The 20,000-nt window shown below is 40.3% G+C and overlaps 1 protein-coding gene across 1 annotated transcript in view; it reads left to right on the top strand.

The window, feature by feature from the left end:
* Nucleotides 1–7,361: 7,361 nt before the first annotated feature.
* The window catches only part of LOC138000857 (uncharacterized), a 30,145-nt gene continuing 17,506 nt past the window's right edge, over nt 7,362–20,000 (top strand). Inside the window, exons 1-9 of the mRNA XM_068847529.1 lie at nt 7,362–7,471; nt 8,242–8,597; nt 9,025–9,189; nt 13,831–13,941; nt 14,387–14,515; nt 15,027–15,123; nt 15,979–16,197; nt 17,259–17,635; nt 18,018–18,185. Of these exons, the coding sequence (XP_068703630.1) occupies nt 7,393–7,471; nt 8,242–8,597; nt 9,025–9,189; nt 13,831–13,941; nt 14,387–14,515; nt 15,027–15,123; nt 15,979–16,197; nt 17,259–17,635; nt 18,018–18,185 (1,701 nt within the window). The 5' untranslated portion in view covers nt 7,362–7,392. The remainder of the gene's footprint in view (nt 7,472–8,241; nt 8,598–9,024; nt 9,190–13,830; nt 13,942–14,386; nt 14,516–15,026; nt 15,124–15,978; nt 16,198–17,258; nt 17,636–18,017; nt 18,186–20,000) is intronic.

Raw genomic sequence — 20,000 nt, 5'->3', positions numbered from 1 at the left:
ACTATTTTCTCAGCAAGATCTATCGTTACAGCATTTGCTAATTTAAAACCTGAAAACTAGTTTAAAACACATCTTCAAGATGGTTTCAAAAAATCGAGAAAATTACAGAAGGATCAACATTAAAATTACATGAAAATGCAAATGTTGAAATAAACGAATACGGCAACGACCTGAATATATAGATATTAACATAATAGCGGAGCTCCGCACGCCAAACGGAGCACCATGGTTTTGGTCACCTTACGACCATACGATCGTCCACCGCTCCATGTATGCCAATGTGACCAGTATCACTTTACCATATCGTAATGCTGGGGGTAACCCTGCGATGGACTAGCATCCCATCCAGGGGGGAGTATAAATACTCCTAGTCGCTTCATGCTACGGAAACCGGAGATAAGCGCCGGCCCGATGGGCCTTCCTAGGCTCGTAACAGAGACTTTACCTTATATCGCGGGCCCAAGTTAGAGCTCGTCAAAGTCAGCTGCTTTTGGCGCGCTTTCTGTGGCTCGACGCGGCTACACGGCCATACTAGCGGAGCACCATAGTTAAGAAAATATGGTAACCCATCGATGCGAGAAATTTTGGTTTTAAAGCCATGACGTCATCGACCGTCCGTACGTCCGTACGTTCGTCCAGCCATCCATGTATGCCAATGTGACCAGTATCACGCTAGTTTACAGCATACATCTTTGATATTAAACATCCATGATAAGGTCAATTGACACCTGTCAAATCAAGGTATCCGCAGACTAGTGTCATATGACCATTGCTCATCGAGGTTGGCTTTTTCCAAGTTGACCGCTGACCAGGTGCTGGTTTTCGATTGGATCGCTGGCTCAACCCAGGTAAACTCACCTAAAGCGGGTTGATTTGTTGCGCGCTTTCTGTGGCTCGACGCGGCTACATGGCCATATTTCGCCAGCTATAGCTCTTAACAGTCAACGCTTTTATGTTCAGCTAGGAAACGGTTTGAAAAATGTTTTCTTTCTGCATTTTTCGCTGGTTTCAATCCAGTTTTGCATATCATGATAGCTGTGGTCCACACTGGTGGCTACGCAGTTATTCAGGTCAAGCATCGGAGGGATATAAACTTAAAGAGTAAAAGGTCAATACACTGCCAATATATATTTACATATATACATAACAAATTAAGTTAAGTTAGGTTAAATTACGTTTAGCACCTCTATTTGTGCGAAACAGTGCGTGATACAGCCTTATCTAGAAAACGTTTACAAGGATGCGCTTCAGATTCTAGGATACGCTTAAATTCTTTCCTCGTCAAATTCTGACGCCTTGTTACAAGTGACTCAACAGTATCCTTGGGGAGTCCTATGACATTTAGACATCTATTCTGCACTCTCTGTAGATCTTCTTCGAGGTAAATGGGCAACCCTCCCCAGATAGGCGAGGCATATTATAAGAGAGGTCTAATCTTAGTGACGTAAGTTGTTAGACCAATACCCCTGGGGAGATGGGCTGTTCTGCAGACCCTAAGATAGTGGATCCGTTTACGCGCTTTGCTGACAATACTTGAGACATGTGTATTCCACTTGAGATGGTTCTGTACATATACACCCAGTAGTTTAAACTCTGAAACCCTCTCCAGTTCAGTAGGCCCGATACTAATAGGACGCGGAGTTGGACAAAACTTCATGAAGGTGATCCACATATCTTTTGTCTTCTTAGAATTCAGCTCCATTTTATTCTGTACAGCCCAAATTTCCAAGTGAGTCACAGTACCCTGCATTTGACTAACAGAGTCCGTAGAGACTAATTAATACAGGGTGCAGTCATCAGCGTACTTGCAGGTGTTGCACTCCTCAATATCATTAATATGCACATTAAAAAGAGTAGGAGAAATGACACCACCTTGAGGCACTCCAGCAATCATTTTGCCATGTCTGGAGAGGACTCCCAGGAGCTTAACCTGCTGTGTTCTGTCTGATAAGTAGTTTTGTGTCCATTTCCAAAAGCTCTTGTTAATGCCCATGCTAGCGAGTTTAGTCAACAGAACACCATGGTCAACTAGATTGAAAGCTTTTCGGAAATCTACAAAGACTACATGCACGCCATTATATGGGCTACCAGAATCTATGGCGTTATACCAGTCTTGTGTGATGCTGGCAAGCGCAGTCATAGTAGATCTGTGCTTAAATGCGTGTTGAGACGCATTAAGATTTAGATCCTTTAGGTTAAGGTTAAGTTGGACCCTCTCCAGCACCTTGGCGACTTGTGGCAAAACTGAAATCTGCCTAAAATCAATGTTTATATCGGTCGAATTATCGACCTTGGGTACCGAGCTGACTAGAGCATGCTTGTAACTGGTAGGATACTTGGACTGTATTATACTGGCACAGGCCCTCCAAGGAGCAACAAAAGCGTCAAGCAGAAGATCAGCCGTCTTCTGTTACAGGCCTTTTGCAACAAACGATCACATGGTACAAAATCCGCCTTGCTGGAGGGCAAGCTCGTTATTATTCTCGCACTGGGACATTAAAACAAACGCAAGTCAAGCTTGACGGGTTCAGGTCTCTTTGTTTTAATTTCCCAGTGCGGGAATAATAATGAGCTAGCCCTCCAGCATGGCGGATTTTGTATCATGTGATCGTTTGTTGCAAAAGGCCTATTCAGCCTTATTTGGCGCAGTTAGGGTTTTTGATAACTGTTGGGCACCACAGGGCGAATAGATATATTTAAACCACTTGCTCGGATTCGTATAACGGAGATCGCTGGCCTTCCTTTCATAGTTGGCACTAGATATGAGAGCAGCTACCATTTCTCGCTTTTGTTGATATTTCTCCTTGTCTGATCTTTAATATGCTGCGTGCCTCAGTGGAGTATAGGTGTCAAGAGATTGAATTATTATGCTGTTGAATGCCTCAACATTATCATCAACATCACACGCTTCATAAACAGCACTCCAGCTTTCCAATTAAGTTTAAGCCCCATAGAACGTAGGTTATCAGGTTTAAACCTCATTACAGATTTTAATGTTGCTATCCCATGCCGTTGCTGGTTTAACAGGGAGAATAGAATGCACTGATGATCAGATCGACCAAGCGTTGGTAGTAATATAGCTTACCCATATTCGAAAGAAATTGATCCAGAATATTCTGAACCTGTGTATTAAGATGATTAAAGTCCCCGGTAATTATAATACCCGCCGAAGGTCTCTCTATCAGCAAGTTTTCTAAACGCACAGTGATGTAATCGATCAATAGACCTAATCGGCTAACTCAATGTTGTACCCAATTCAAACCCTTTGGGAATAAAACGTTTTGTTTCAGGTATTTCCATATCATTTAAATATGAATGCTACATTATCATGCAAATACAGAAAACAAAGAATCTTAGTCCCGGGAGATTTGAATTGGGTACAACATTGAGTTAGCAGATTAGCCTCTATTCTCTCTCCTCGCTTCACGATTTCCCTGGCGGAAAATATAGAGCAGCCGTAATTATGCAACCGAGAAGTCTCGAGATCCGAGGTGGCATGTGAAGCAACCACAAAACCTCTTTGTCACTGGCTTCGATATTCACTAGGCCGTAGTTAGAATAGAGCTGTGAACATAAGCCAACACACCGCCGCCTGGTGCAAGTCTGTCTTTGTGAAACACGTTAAAAGACTGGCCGATGCTAATTAACAATTATTGGATGAGGTTGAGCATGATAGTGATAATTATCAAGGCCAAAAACAAAAACAAAAGCCCCTATGGGGAGCGCTCAATTAAGTATGTGTTTTTTTTTTGTTTACCCTATAGATCATCCGACAAAAATATTTAACCCTGAAAAGTACGATAAAACATACTATGGATTAAACAATTGTAAAATTTTAGTTCCGAAAAATTTATATCATTCTGTTTTACCTCAAACAATAAAAGTTGATAATTACAAAAAATTGATATTCACGTAATGCAAAACATGTGCTAAAACAAAAAACCAAAATAAATATATACACAATGATATGGAACTTACTTTGACCTACTTTCATAGGAACATGGACGACAGATGAAGTAAACAAAGCCATAGATAAAGATTACAAAATTCTTACGGTATATGAAATCTGGCATTGATGATTTATTCAAAAATTTGGGCAACGATCAAATAGGGAAGATATCTGTTTACAAACATTGTCTTTGTTATTCAATTATGCTAACCATACGAACAAAAGATTCTTTGTTTCGACAGCCAATGAGGCCTTGGTTGGACATTAGGGAGTTTAAGAAACCACGACGGCTACGGCGACGAAAACGTCAGTTCAAAGTATTAATTTGAACTATCCTAGGTGTTTCACGACGTTTCCACCTTGTATATGTTGTATAATATGGGCGAAGTATGCTGTAACCAGATTGGTACGTGCGGATTTGAAGCGAAGAGGGAGAGAAGGAAAGCTGCACTATTGTTTGTCCACGTTGTCGTCAAAACCCGAAATATTGGTCATTTTACGTTGTTGTTTTGACTAGTACTGGAGAGAAATGTACAAAAAAGTAATGCGTGCCGCACGTGCAGCACGACGCATTTTTTCCCCTTTTAACTAATTTTTGACGTTGTCGTTGCCGTAGCTGTCGTCGTTTCAAAAACTCCCTATTAATGATGACAATAGTTGACGTGAACGATATCCTCCCGATATGAATCAAACAAAAGATGTTTCAGAACTTTGCGATTTTTATAACAATATTGCTGGATGATACCATTTCGAATTGAAATATTCAATTTATCAATGATGATATGGTTCAAATGACCTAGCTACACTTTAAAAGATCATTTTATTGAAAATTCAAATAACACCAACCTTTTCAACAAGTCACGAAAGATTAATGCTTTACGATAAACTTGACTACTGACAAGAGAAGGTATTACACCTCGATACTGATTCAATAATATACATCGCTGATGGCACGAGACATATCAAAACAGCTGATAAGTTAGGAGAATTAACTGACGAACTTGAATTATCAGGTGAAGCATTCACTCAATTCATTTCAACAGGACCAAAATCTTATAGTTTTAAATATGGTAATAATCAACAAAAATCACATTAAACCATGAAAATGATAATCATTTGAATCACGATAGTTTGAGTAAAATCGTAAAGAAACAAATAAGAGATATAACAATCGCAAATGAAAGCAAGATCACTCGAAAGAACCAAGAAATAGTTAACGAATATCAGGAATATTGTGAAAAAGTACTCAAATTGGCCCACGACAAAAGAGTAGTCAAATCAACCAGCGAAGATTGCATCGACATTCACGGCACAACTGCGCCGGTTCATGATTATGTTTTGTAGTTGTCGCAAACACAATTTATTTCACAGATTTTTACACAATGTTTGAAAGTTACACAGAATTGTATACAAGCTGTAGAAAATTTGTGTAATCATTTCATTGGTTGAAAAAATCACAAGACAGTACTATGACCAATAACCTGGGAACACCCATTCTTTGTTTCTGAGTATTGTATCACAGACATCCTGTTTTTCCGAGAATGTCATGCTATGGTGATTCTTTCCTGTTTTGATTATGCGAATATTTATTGAAAAAATATAGTTTTTATATATTATTCCACTAAATCGGCTTACCAAGGGGCACACCGCAAGTGCAAAACCTTATTCCTCCATTTCCTAAGACATCACCAAGGCACCTGTATTGAGGCCGTACCATTTCTAAACTATTTATGATATTTGAAAACGACTATGGAACCATTTGTTGCCACTGGCTCCGAAGTTTAAACTCGACCAAAATAGGGTAACAACTTCCTGGCTTGACCCATGTAAGTGATTAAAGTTGTTAAGTTGTGTCTGCCATTCTTCATTAGACAAGTTCAAGACAAAACATCAGTGTTTATCATAGTTATGGTCACATTCAGAGCGCATTTGGTACCACTGAATTCAATCAAAAATGTTGCAATTACCTTGCATACAACGTGATGTTCTTCCATTCTTTGGGAAGAAACTTCTGGGACTATGAATCTTAAGGTTACCTTAACTGGTGGCAAAAACAACGCTAAAACTGACCCCCATTGGTAGAGTAACACTCCACACCCCACTCCCCAAAGTTTATTTGGCAATTAATAAGTCTCTACTTAAAAACGATTTTTATCTTAGCAAAGTAAGCCAATAAAGCTTATTTCCAGTGACACTATTTCTGCTGTCCTTAATTGGACGTGATTCTTGATTCCAAACATCAACACGCAGAAAAGACCACCACACGTAAAAACATCTGTTTCTAAGTGGGTCAAATGGAAATTTGGCGTATGTTCGTGGTTTCATCAACGTTACAGCTAAAATAAAACAGAGAAAACAAAAGACTGTTAAGATGGTTTATTTTGAAACTTTTGATAGTAACATAGACCTTAAAGCAAAAAAATACGTTAATATCTTATTGTTTCGTGTTTCAAGTGAATGGGTTGCCACACTCTACTTACCTACTGCATCATATAATCTGATACAATAATAAAACGGTCACGCAAGCTTTGTCCTATTATAGCACAACGAGAAAGCAACTTGTTGAATCGAAGAAGAGGGCGACAGTGGTGAGAGCACTCGCCTTCCACAAATGTGGCCCGGGATCGATTCCCGGATTCTACGCCATATGTGGGTTGAGTTTGTTTTGTTCTCTACTTTGCTCTGAGAGGTTTTTCCCCGGGTTCTCCGGGTTTCCCCTCTCCTCAAAAACCAACATTTGCAGGCGTAGCTCAGTTGGCTAGTGCGCGGGGTCCCCAGTTCGATCCTCAGTGGCTTCAACGTCTGTTTCGGCTTCCCTCTGATCCGTGTAGCTATAGCTTTAAATATCCGTGAAACGGAGCACTGACAGAGGGAGGAGGATAAAAGGCGCACCGTCAGCTTACATTGATACCAGTTTCGTAACTGAAGGAGCTACCGACGTTAAATGAATTTACTTTACTTACTTTACTTTACTGTAACGGGGATACACTCTCCAAAACGGGATTTAGACAAATTCTATCACTGTTTTCTTGGGAGATTAAAATCATTTAAACAATCTTGCTATTAGCGTTAATATTCAGTGGTTAATTTAGCAAACATCACTCTCAAACTTGCTCGTCATAGTCAAATCTGCCCACTGTTATTTTGCTACTTTTGCAGATACTCGAGTAGCAGTGACCGCTATTTTGTAGAGCACACACCCCAGTCTGAAGGAAAATAATCCATATCACTTAAGACTATAGGGGGCTGTCCAAACAGGACTAAAAAAAATAAACCATGACCCCTGAATAAAGACACTTAGTTGGAAAAACTCCTAATTCCAGTTAGAATGCATTGCCAAAGAGATAATTATATAAATCATCACTTTGCCAATCAGCTTATTAAGAGCTGTGTTCATGTATATAGCAATCATTGTGTGAAGGCATTCCTCCAGTCTGACCAAAATGTCCGCTGGAGGCTATCGCAGGGTGCAATTGTGCTTTGTCTTCTTTTCAGTTGTGTTGCTGAATCAAGACTGCAAAGGTATTTTGAATTAACTCTCCTTCGCACCATTGATTTTCCATTATTTTATGCTCCAATTAAACCTCTCTTCGTCAATTGATGCAGAAACGAAGATTTTGGGGAGGGGCACTAGCCTTGGCATAAGGAAGTACCGGAAGAATAATGTTGCAAACGCTATTTAAAAACAGTTTTAAGCAGCATTCTTACCGCTTTCAGTGCACCTGCGAAAATGCCCTGTTTATGAAAACTTGTGCCAGAATTTGTTGGCCAGCTTTTCATGCTCCAGGTAGCCTGTCTTTCAGAATTGATGCAGCAACGAAGAACTGGGGGGTGGGGCGCACGCCCAGCAATCAGAAAATACCGAATGAAAATTGTTAAAAACGCAATTGAAAGCCAGCTTTAAGCAACAGTTTGACTCCTTTCAATGCATCTGCGAAATTGCCCTGTCTGGGGAACCTTGCGCCAGACGTTTTCGCCATTATTTCATGCTCTAGATGAGTTAATGCAGCAACCAAGAACTGGAGGTGGGCACATGCCCAGCCCTAAGGAAGTACCGATCGAATGGTTTGTTGAAAACTCTATTTCGTCGATTTTATGCAGCATTTTCACCGCTTTTAGGGCATCTGGGAAATTGCCCTGTCTAGGGATTCGAGCGATATTCTTTGTTTTTTTAGTCGGGAGAAGCGTTGTGATAGGACTGTGAATAAAAAGACACAATCCTGAAAACATACTTCTCAAGACTTGCCATGAATTCAGACTCAAACAAAACATATTATATTTCTTATTAATAGCTTCTAGTTTCAAGACAGGAAAAGTAAATATAACGGCATCAAGTCCAGGACTATTTGCTTGCAAGGCAATTTCTTTCGCGCAACCTTTCTACGGAAGACAGGAAGTAAAAGTGTTTGCCTCCTTTGGCCATTCCGTGAGAAATTCAGGGCTTGGTAACGGCGCTGCCATTTGGGTGGAGTCAGAAGACAGGCATCAATTCAAGACTTGTATTTCTGAATACGATCAAGGTTCCAATGGGAGCGCAGAAGTTAACTGGATTGCTGTCCAATCTGCTCCATCTGGAGCTCAAATAGGAAGTGTTGCGCTGAACCCCTGGACCACTGAAACCAAGTGCGAAAGGATCGTCTTTCCTCAGGTAAGTCTCGCCCGAAGAGGTTTGCTTATCTTTGTGATAAAATAATGATCCAAACATGCTGCAGAGCTATCACGTGTATACCTGAGGGGATTTTCTTTTTCGATGGAAAATTATATACCATAGCGCGCACAAAGAGAGGCAAATACTGTATTTACAATCAAGTTTTTAAAATGTTATTTGCAAAGCAAGCTACAGATATGGCCAAAGTTTTCATTTCTATTCCCTTAAGACACTTCAAAAATTATACAGATTGAAACTTCAAATAGTTAGAGGACCGTCACATGATCAGTGAAAATGGGTCCCTGCCAAGAAAATAGCAAATACGTTGATAGGAGATCACGTGGTGATTTGGTTATGTAAGGGCGTCTCTTGGATGTCTTCAAGTTCTCTATAGGATCATTGACTGATGAAGTTTTTCGTTTTTCAGCCTTTCTTGATTCCACCAAATATTATTGTGACACCTAGTCACCAGACTTTAGAGAGACCACAGGATGCCCTGGTTTTTTGGATAGAAGATTTTACCGTTGACAATTTTGCACTTTGTGTTCGGGAAACAAAGATTTTTGCTGGCCTTCATGAAAACATCAGAATTGTAAGTTTTTACTTGATTGATGCAATGCAACGTCGCCCAATTGTAAGAAACACAAAGTTACATCTCATCATTTTCACACTTTAGTTCCAAACACAAGCAGTGACCAATACCAGGCAGAGCCTTGAAGTTGAATTACATTCAACCATGGAGACAAGTGGGAAAAACATATTACACGTTCATTAAAACCGACTTGCCTCAGGAGCTCAATCAGGATCGCAACGCGTTTCAACGTCTTTTTTTCTCCAGTTTCACGGCGTGCAGTTGTTTCGTGTATCATACTTGAGAAGCCAAAATTAGATACGAATGAAAACACGTTATTAAGACTCGTATATCAAATTGAACCAAATTGCTAATGTCAATTGTCATCTGCATCAATATACATCATCATCGGTGGGTCTCCGGGGTAACTCGTCGCGGGCGACGAAACTCAGTCCCCGTTGTTTCCGAAGTCTACCTTAATTTTTGGGTGAAATGTTCTGAGACTGCAGTAGATACCCCTTCTTCCAGACCTGCTGCAATCTCCGAACATTTTCTTTCCAACCAGCATGCACATAACGACATAGGACCCATCCCACTAGAACTTATACACATATCCCGTGACGCCATACGCAAGGCTCAAGAAGCGTATCTTATTGACTTGGGTCAAACACTTGAACCAAAGGTATAAACAACTTACTCCCTGAAAAAATCATGCAGGCATGCCAAACGAAATACTGGAAAAAGATACTAGCCTCAGCCATACAGGCTGTTAGATCACCAGGATCCGGCACCTTTCGGCTTTGTCCGGTTGGCCCTTGCATGCAAAAATTGTTCATTTACAACCTTCCGAGCAACTCAGACCGATGTCAACCGAAGTCTACCCCAGCCAACTGAAGCTTTGGGTGAACTGGGTTTTGGTATGCCCCAGGACCATCGCTAGTAAAGTTGTTCCCACAAGGCTAGCCAGGGGTAACGTTGGCCTGCCAGCAGGCTCTTTCTTTGCGGGGCGAGCGTGAAAGCGAGAACTGAGATGGGAGGGGAGAGAAAGGGAACCTGCACGAGTCCTGCCACGTCCAAATCTTAGATGCAAAATACTGATTGGCTTAAATGGAACTGCTTGGTGACGGCATCATTGATCAACTTCCGGTATAAGGAAAAGCGAAAACGGCTCAGCACAAAGTTGCAGTGGTTAGAAGAGCCCGTGAGAATATTGCAATTTTAGTGTAACCTTAAAGGTCGAGCAACGTGATGCTGTGGCATTTGTGTTAAAAGGAAAGGACGTTCTACAAACTCTTGTCTTTCGGCCATCGTAGCTTAATTAAGAATGAAATATAAACAGCGGAGACTAACCCTAACAAACGAAGATTACATGACAGAAAAGCTGAACACTTTAAGCCGCTAACAAGTAAAGATCATCATTCAGCTATTGCAAATTAATTTGCATCGCTGTTTTCAAAGAATTTGAATTTGTTTTCAATGCAATTTAGGAGGCAGTATGGCCCAGTAATATAAAAATTCAAGGAGTTGCTTATCAGCATACTCCACTTTATTCATATAAAAGCTTTAAAGTGCCCCTGTGATCAAAAAAACCACTTCCTTTTTTCCTTCAGATTTTGAAAGTGTGTTTGCTTAACACCTGACTGACAAAATTTTGAGCTTTGATTTTTATCCAAAGGCCGTTTACTTTGAGTGTAAGTTTTGGATTTCACGGTCCGCCATTACTCACGTTCAAAACTGACCGATTGGACCTCAGACGGTTGGATCCAGGGAAACGTGACGTCAGAGGCTCACTAGCTTAAAATTTCAGCGTGTAAACGCAGCTTATAATATTTGCAAAGCGTGAGTTTAAAAGTCTGAAAGCCCAAAACTCCTGTGCTGCATATTAATTCTGCGGCGTATACACGTATTGCATTCTTAAACTAGTGAGCCTTTGACGTCATTTTCTCCTCGATCCAGCTCTCTCAAGAACATAATGTTCGTAATGGCAAACCATTAAATAGGAAAATTCCAGTTGAAATAAAGAGGTGTCTTTTTGAAATCAAGGCTTAAAACTTGGGTCACTTGTTGTTTTGTTAACATAGTTTTGAAATCCGAAGAAAAATATGAATTGATTTTTGGTCACAGGGGCACTTTAAGCAACTTGCTGTTAAGTTCCTAATATATCTTTTTAAACCTGAATTTCAAAAGAAAGTAAATATCACTGCCTTAATTGGTGTGAATATTTCGCTAACGAGCCGTTGTTGGAACGCTAAAACTTGCTCCAGCATTCGCTCTACTGCAATTGAAATTCTTCGTTTTCAGAACTAGAACTAGCTGTCTCTCTTCCAGTGTCATCATGAATGTTAAGCTAAACGATCGAGGGAAACAAAATGGCGGATCCAGAGCTAAGCGACCACGGCGCTGGAAATTGTGAAAGGTTGTATACGCACAGAATACAGAGTCAAAAACAAAGCCAAGCGCCTTTAATTTGTCAGAAGGCTTTTTATTATCGGCTAAGGTTGTACTGTATATCCTCTGAAAATGTGAAAATTCATTTGTGGCTCGAAAAAATCACTAAGACTACCTAAAAGTTGCTGAAGGGTCGAAAAATTGCTCAAACCTGGTCTTTCCGGCCTTTGAGGGTAATCTAGTCTCTGATGTCACCCACAGTCCATCTCAGCCTACCTGAGGATTTAGGCGAACTGGTTAGGTGCGTAGCGGACCTCACCACTTACCTTAGAAAAGATCCGCTCCGTTTTGCCATAGGTATGCCCAGCTCGAACGGCTAGAGTTACGGGGCTGAATCTTGGTATGCGGATTCTGTTTTAAATTGTTAAGAAGTCACCAGAGAGGTTTTTATGTTAAGATGGTAACGTTTGACCAGAAGTTAATCCAGTAATACATTATAATCAATTAGTAGTCTTTTACACCAAAAAAACAAACAAACAAACAAATATTCTGTTAAGATAACAAAATAGTACTTTTTCAGTTTACCTGATATAATTTGGGGCTGGTGAAGATGAAAAAAGAATCTTTTCTCGCGATTTATTGGTTATGTATAAATTGTCTGGCATGTTTTTTCGAGAAATAGAATACAAAATACAAATAATTTATACCATTAGAAGAATACAAATGGCTACAATTAAAATTAATAAAATCATGAATTACATGAATAGCAACCACTGCATCTGTCTATGGGGTCACTTCGATCACGTCTACGTATCCTTGTCTTAAAATGCTAGAGATTGGCAGCCAATCTAGCAATCTGTCTTTACTCGATAGCTTGCCCCAGAGTCTGGGCCCCAAAATATCTCAGCGAATATCTCCGAAACTTTACTATGATCCATTATCTAGGATCTCCATTGTTGTTTGATACAATAATAAGATCCATCCTAATTATTTTTTCACTGAGTAGTGGCTCGAAAGTTCTGAAGAAATCCCTAAGGTTTCTTTTTAGTCCTCCAATACTACACAATTGCTAATCTTCTTTGCTTCGTAGCTTCATTTCTGCATTTCCGTTCATACTCGTAGTTCTCCGAAGTTTTGTTTTTACCGATAAATTGCCTCAGCCTTTCGTTTCGTTCGTATGGCATTCTTCCATTTTGTTGTCATTTTCGGGACATCATGGTCTCTCACTCGCATTGATTTAATTGGCGCGTGTTGATCAATAGCTTTTGTCATTAATGTGTTCCAAAAATATAACTGACCATTCTGCATCACCGAATATTCTCTAACATACCACGGTGCTAGAGATAAATCCTGACTGAAAGTCTTGGCATTGACATTTTTGTAGCTACGAAATATGTGGCAAACACGATACACCGTCCTCATCATCGACTTCCGGCAATGTTCAACTGGATTTGTGAGCTACTTGAGATGAATTCCGTCGTCATGCTCAGTTTTATTCCTCAAAACAAATGGTCATTCGTATGAACTGCCCATTTGGCCTTTTACTTCTTATGGTGAATTGTGTAGCATTTTCTTGCGCTAAAAGATTCTTCAAATTCACACAGAGCAACCGATTGCTCATCTTTTAAAGTCCCTAAGAAATGCACCAGTAGGTTTGGCTGCCTGATCTACGAATTATTGTTTATTAAAGGCCTCATTGAGCTGTCACAAAACACCACAAAAAGGCAGTGAAAAAAGGTATTTATTTTGGCAGCCTGATCGCATGTTAATGAGGTGTAACAATGTGACCATTTTATTTTGGACATCAAGTGGTTACGAAAAGCGTAGTTATGTGAACGAAAACTTGGGGAGAATATTAACAAACAAATGGGAAAAACTTAGCCCGTTCACGATCTCAGCGAACTCCTCACGGGAAAGTTTTTAGCAGAGCTTAAGTCATTTTTTCAAACTTGTTGGGAAAGGTTTGAAGAAAAGTTGTTGCGCTATATTTGCTTTAATTAATGATTGCCTCCTAAAAGGGCCTTTTACAGGCTTAGGCCTATAAGGTTAGACGATTTCATTTGTCAATGGAGGCCGAGTCAGGTAAAAGGGCGGGTAACATCATCGAAGACTACTCACAAACTATGTTCCTATTAACCCTTTGCCTTCCAAGAGGGTAACTTACACGTATTAGTCTGTGTAATGCCAGACGATTTTTTCCGCGTATTGGGGCCACTTCAAGGATAAAAGGGTTGATAGTGACTCTAACAATTTTTATGAATCTTTTGCGTCTAGAACTGGTTGGCGTTTACAAACTTAAGCATCGTGAATGTTTCCTTGACCGGCAGTTTGGCGTTTCCAAATAGCAGCTCCCCATCTCAGCAAAATAACTTCACTTTCTGCAAGGTAACGAATAAGAGTGCAAGGAGGCTGCTTTGTCTATCGCCTACTGATTTTTTGCTTATTTAGTATTTGTCACAGCTGTTATGTTTCTTATATGCTATTTCCTTCCGTATGCTGAGGACCCCACGAACTTGAAGCTTCACGTTTTACCATAAACAAATAAAGCAGGTTCACTTTTACGTTTTTTGATGTTATTTCCAGAATACTCTACATTTCGGAAGTTTATTGAAGAAAAATGTGCCTTGTTGCTACTTTCAAAAGCAAAAGCAAAAGACCATCATGTTTGCTCTGAATATCTCATGCCAGTTAATTGCCAGGTTTATACAGAACGTTCGTCCTCAGATTATATTTAATACAGTTCATGCGATAGCTCACATTTTAGAAACCTTGGTTCCTGGTTGCATTCTTGAAAAACTCCCCTTAATAAACAATGCGGTTGTTTTCACAGAAAGTCAACTTTATGACTCCATTTTTCGCCCCGCCTGTGGTAGTAATAACCCTAAAACGCAGACCCAGTGATGAGAAGTCGAGTTCCAGTTCATCTTCAGAATGTGCGGCAGTAACCTCTTGGATTGAGGTGAGCAAGCCTGCAAAGCATACAGCGTCAGATAAGTGAAGGGGTATGCTAAAAGCTAATAAAACAGGCACTCCCTTTCCAACCGATGTACCCGCGACTGCGGTCTACCCAATCAAACAATCCTAGGTCCCCTGTTATCATCTATTTGAACGATCAAATTGGGCTCGCAGTCCCTTCAAATACTCCCGTTAATCACAGTCTAGCTCCTGCCCATGATTTGTCATGACTTTGGATTTAAAGACACTGATTACTGGCTCACATCGAACTGAGAGCTTGGCCCGTTATGAAAGATACCCAATTTATGTGAAAAGATCGAGGACAAATTATGCTGGGCAATATTTTGTTACAAGGCCATCCTTGGAACTGAAATAAGTACAGATTTGACTACGAAGGTTTTCTAAAGGAAATCATTGAGATTAATAACTTATTGGAATAAAAATTTATGTCGTACAGCAAAGAAAATAGAAAGTTTGGTTTTTATTCTTCACACGTAATGCTTCATAATCTTTAGTACACCAACAAAACAGAGACGGAGATATGTGTTAAAAGTCATAACAGCAACGGCAAAATGAAGGATCTCATTGGAATCGATTACCTGATTGTTGGAGGTAAGAGAAAGAAGTGAGCCACCACAAAAAAAGGGAAACAGAATTAGTAGACAAAAATGTTCTCAGCTTTGACACATCCCTTCTCTCTTTTTTTCCTGCGTTTATCATTTCATAGGCAGTGAGCCCTCGCGTATTGTTTTCTGTTAGGCTTCATTTATAAAACGCATAAAATGAACTGCTCTTGATAACTAGCAGATCGGAATATGTCGCTTTCCTTAACACGTAGAAGAGTGCTTTTGCGCTTTAAGTCTACAACTGTTGAGTTAAGCATTGTCATCGTGTGAGGAGCAAAGGTATTGTAGTTGTAGGAACACTCTTCTCCACAATTTGGCTAAGCGCGTGTTTGTCTGAAGGCCCGCTATTTTTAGGGCCTTTTGCAGGTTTCAAGTTTCCGCTGTAGCTTAAAAACGGGGTGTAAGTCACCAAACTTATATATACAATCATGTTATTACACGTGTTGAAAAGAGCGCTGCAAGTTTTCGGGACCTTTTAGAAATGGGCCCCAGGTTCAAGTCCTGAGGGTTTTCTTGATTCTCGACCATGCTCTGAGAGGTTGTTTTTTCCTGGTCCCCTAATTTTTCTCGCTTACCAAAAACCAACATGCATCTGTTTTCACCAAGCTCTAACTGTGCTCCAAGATCACACAAGTACTGTATAAGGGTTGCCAAAGGCGACTGGTCATGTGCTGTCTGTCTGCCTTTCTTGAGACGCGTCGCACGCTGTAGTGGCAAGGGCAATTTATTATTTATGTCTTTATTTATTTACCATTGTCATTTATTTATTGTACGCGATTTCCAGTCATCTTACCTCCAAAACTTACTTGGAAACTAAATGCTATTTTATTCATGTTTCCAGACTGGCACCCTTGTCTAAATGTGACATGTGAACATCATTGCGTGTGCAAGGCTTTTGGTCCATTCAGTGCTGGCTGTGTGAGCATCGAGAGTTGTCCATCGTCGCAAGAACCGATTTGTTCGTCAAATGGCACAACTTACGATAATAAGTGTCTTTTTGAACAAGAAATGTGCTTGCTGAAGCTAAACTTTACAATTCAGCATCCTGGCAGCTGTGAGGGTGATCGTCTCATTACATCATGTTGTTCAAAATTGAGTTAGCAAACAATTAGGGAACGAATCCACAGAAAAGGGAAAAGGGAGTCAATTATTGGTAAGGTTTTGTGAAAGAACTTCGATAGCTTATCGATGAGAGAATTGTCTTTGAAGAAAGAAAAGTTTAAAATGCTTGCAATTTTGACTCCACTATCCAATCAGACACAGCACGACTAACTCAATCACAACACAACTGTGTAGATACATGGGCATGTAGGACAGCAAGCGCCACAAGCCGGTTTATTTTGCTTACCATATGCATACAAACTCCGCTCTAGCATAACAATACGTAAGCATACTTAATGGTACTGACCTCCTAAAAACTTGTTAAAGGAAAATTACACTGGGCACCTGCCGGATACGAAAACCCAAAACCCTTTGGGAATGAGGGAACGTATTCTCCAAACCCTATGCAAGTGCCACTACCCTATGGAGGCTAAGGGGAAAATTAACAAAAAAGTAGGCGAAGAAAGCTGAACCTAGACTGATTCAAATCCCTAACGGATCACTATTTGTACGACAAATTACCCATAATCCCCACCAGACAACCGGACCCAGTCCTCTGGTCCGTGCCGTCAAAATATCCATTTCTGCCAATTTCGCAGGCTACAACTGTCAGAAATAGCATTTTCTAGAGGCAGATCAAGCTAAAAGATAAAAAAAACAATTAATCGAAATTCAGGCCAGGATTTCTCTCGAGATCCTTTGGAAAGAAAACCAAGCGAAAAGTGATTGTTACGAATCTTCCAATTTTTTAACTGCTTACCTGACAAGTCTCTGAGACAGTCTGACAGTCCAGAGTACAAATTCTATAGAGCTCTTCGGGAGTTATTAACTCTCTTCGAAAAACTTGCAGAAGTCTGGTTAACTTATTAATGCTCAAACTTTTTAGAACGTAAAATGGAACGAAGAAAAGAAAAACTGAGATTTGTCAAATTTAATGCAGTGCCAGAAAACATGGCCAACATCATAGCTAATGCAAGTGAGAATCTAGACCCAATGTTTTCTTTTTTCTCGTGCCTAAAGGATTTCCGCTCCAGAGAGGTCGTCGACACATGCCTCACATTCCATGGGTAGGGTATTCCCATTGTGAGGTCATTCCTTTCCAGCCCTACGTTTTCTACCCTGACAAACCCATTGAAGTGCAAATCACTGTCAATCATGTGGATACTGGTGACATGTCCTATGTCCACGATGCTGCAGTATCTTGGGTTGAAAATGTAAATTATCAACAATTTACTGCCTGCGTGATGGCGTCAGGATTTAATGAGCGGAAATACACTGCTAACATAACAGTTGACTGGATGGGTTATCAGGGAGCTCCGGCGGGTGGAATAAGCGGAGAGACAAGAATATCACAGTGGTGGACTGGGACGACTTGTGAGACAGTGAATTTTCCTTCGGTAAGTTTGGACTCAAAGCAAAATTTGGAAGGAGGGAATAATGAAGTTTAGTGTTTGATAATGACTCTAAGACATAATTTTGGAGTCTCGACTCTGTAAAGTCCCAATAAAGTGGGAATTGCAAGACATTCCCCCTTTTAAGTTAATTTCTCTTTGTTTTCTCCACCTATAAAGTTACACTCTGTCGTTCTGTCGTGCTTCACGGCGAACGTTTAAAAAACAACTTTTGCCGCTTTTGTCATTTTGTCGATTGCGAGGTCGTATTGTATAACCCGTTTTCTATCTCGATTTTATTACCCGTGAAATTCATTTATTAGAACTGCGGATTGAGCTATTTGCGATATTCTCTCGTGTTTAAAATACTTTTTCTTTCTGGTTTCAGGGAAAGTTCTCAAAGAAACCCTTAATTTTAATCACTGCTGTTCATCACCATTCAGGATTGAAGAGGGACGCGGCCAGTATTTGGTTGGAGGATGTCACACAATCTTCTTTCAAACTATGTTTAAGAGAACTGCAAAATTACGCGGGCTCTCATGAGGATATTCACACCGTAAGCATGTTTGTTTGATTAGGAAACTCTCCATGTATTAAATTTCAGCTTGATAAGCATACTTAGAGGACACAATAAAAGGGGCGTTGGCGTCCTACCAGCCTCATCATCAGGAAGAATGAAGGGGTTAGTTTCAAAAGAAGCTGACGTGATGCGTTGGTGGGGAGTGAAACGTTTAAAATTTGGATTTATCTATCGAATTTATAAATGTAGAATAACCATCTTTTAAGATGGTTATTCTACATTTATAAATTCGATAGATAAATCTTCGATAGACTGTTACGAAAAATAGTATTGCGTGACAAGCGTTACTTTCTAGAAGCTTCTCGAGAGTTCGTAGTTTGTTTATTTTTAGGTTCGTGCGTAAGCGTTTCTAAATCGGTGTGTTTTGTAACCTTTCTATAATTAGATTAATTACTAATTTAGGAAGTTCTAGAAGTTTATTGTCAGAGTATATAAGTAGACGAGTCCAAGCGGAGTGTTTTTCTAACTAGTTTTTCACAAGCGAAGAGAGTTGGCGTTGGCCGTGTTAAGTCAAGTGTGACAGAAGCTGTGTTTATTCAAGTTGGCGGAGGCCGTGTAAGTTTGTCAAGTACGTGCTGTTAAGAGTTTTACTTCGTGGAAACTACGTTCATTTTGGAATAAATCTTCTTGTTGTTGTTCCGACAACCCTGCGTTCAGATTAGTTTGCAAACTACCTTTCCTCAAAACACACGAACTCGTAACATTGGGGGGGCCTGTCCGGGAGAGGAATTCATTTGTTTGCTGACTACAGAAACCAGGAAAGGACAATTCAAGAAGGAGTTACAGAAAAAGTAAGAAGAACTGTGCAAGAGAGTATATTGTGTTTTTGCTGTGAAATCTGCTATGGAAATGGAAAAGCTTTTGCAGATGGGGAAAGAATTCGGATTGCAAGGAGAAAAGCTTCTCGAGTTTGTGAGGGAAGAGGAAGAAAAAGAAGAAAAACGCAGACAATTAGAACAAGAAAGAAGGAGGGAAGAGGAAGAAAAACAAGAACAACGAAGACAATTGGAGGAAGAAAGAGAAGAAAAAAGGAGGCGGTTTGAAGAAGAAAAGGAAGAGAAACATCGATTACTTGAAGAAAATAGAAGAAGAGAAGATGAAGAGAGAGAAGCTAGGCGACAAGAACGCGAACTAAGAAAATTGGAGATGGAAGCCGAGCTGTTGAAACAGAAAGAGGCTATTGAAGCCGCAAAAAGAGAACATGAGCTGGAAATTGCACGTTTGGCTGTGGAGAGTGCTGACGGACGTCCTGAAGTGAGAGAGGATCGGGCTAAAGCACCTAAACTTCCCTCGTTTGTTGATGGTAAAGACGATTTGGACGCGTATTTGCAGAGGTTCGAGAGATTTGCCGAGACAGCTAAGTGGAAAAAAGATGGATGGGCATCGAAGCTCAGTGCTGTGTTGTCTGGACGGGCACTAGAAGTGTATTCACGTTTATCGGAGGACGCAGCTAAGGATTATGACAGGGTAAAGATTGCGTTAATGAAGAGATATGACCTTACCGAAGACGGCTATCGTCGAAAATTTAGAGCATCCAAACCAGAAGTTGACGAAAGTCCGGAGCAGTTTATTGTGCGACTGGACAGATACCTGTTACGGTGGCTAGAGCTTTCGAATACTGCGCGAAGCTTTGATGGTCTTAAGGACTTGATCGTGAAAGAACAATTTATTGACTCTTGCCCTAAGGATTTGGCAATTCACCTTCGAGAAAGGGCACCTGAAACTCTAGCAAAGATTGCGAAGATCGCTGACCAGTACTTGGAGGCTCATTGTAAACATTTGTTCAGCTCA

Source organism: Montipora foliosa, chromosome 4 (assembly GCF_036669935.1).
Source record: "Montipora foliosa isolate CH-2021 chromosome 4, ASM3666993v2, whole genome shotgun sequence".
Taxonomy (NCBI): Eukaryota; Metazoa; Cnidaria; class Anthozoa; order Scleractinia; family Acroporidae; genus Montipora; species Montipora foliosa.
This window is presented reverse-complemented; position numbering and strand designations above follow the sequence as displayed.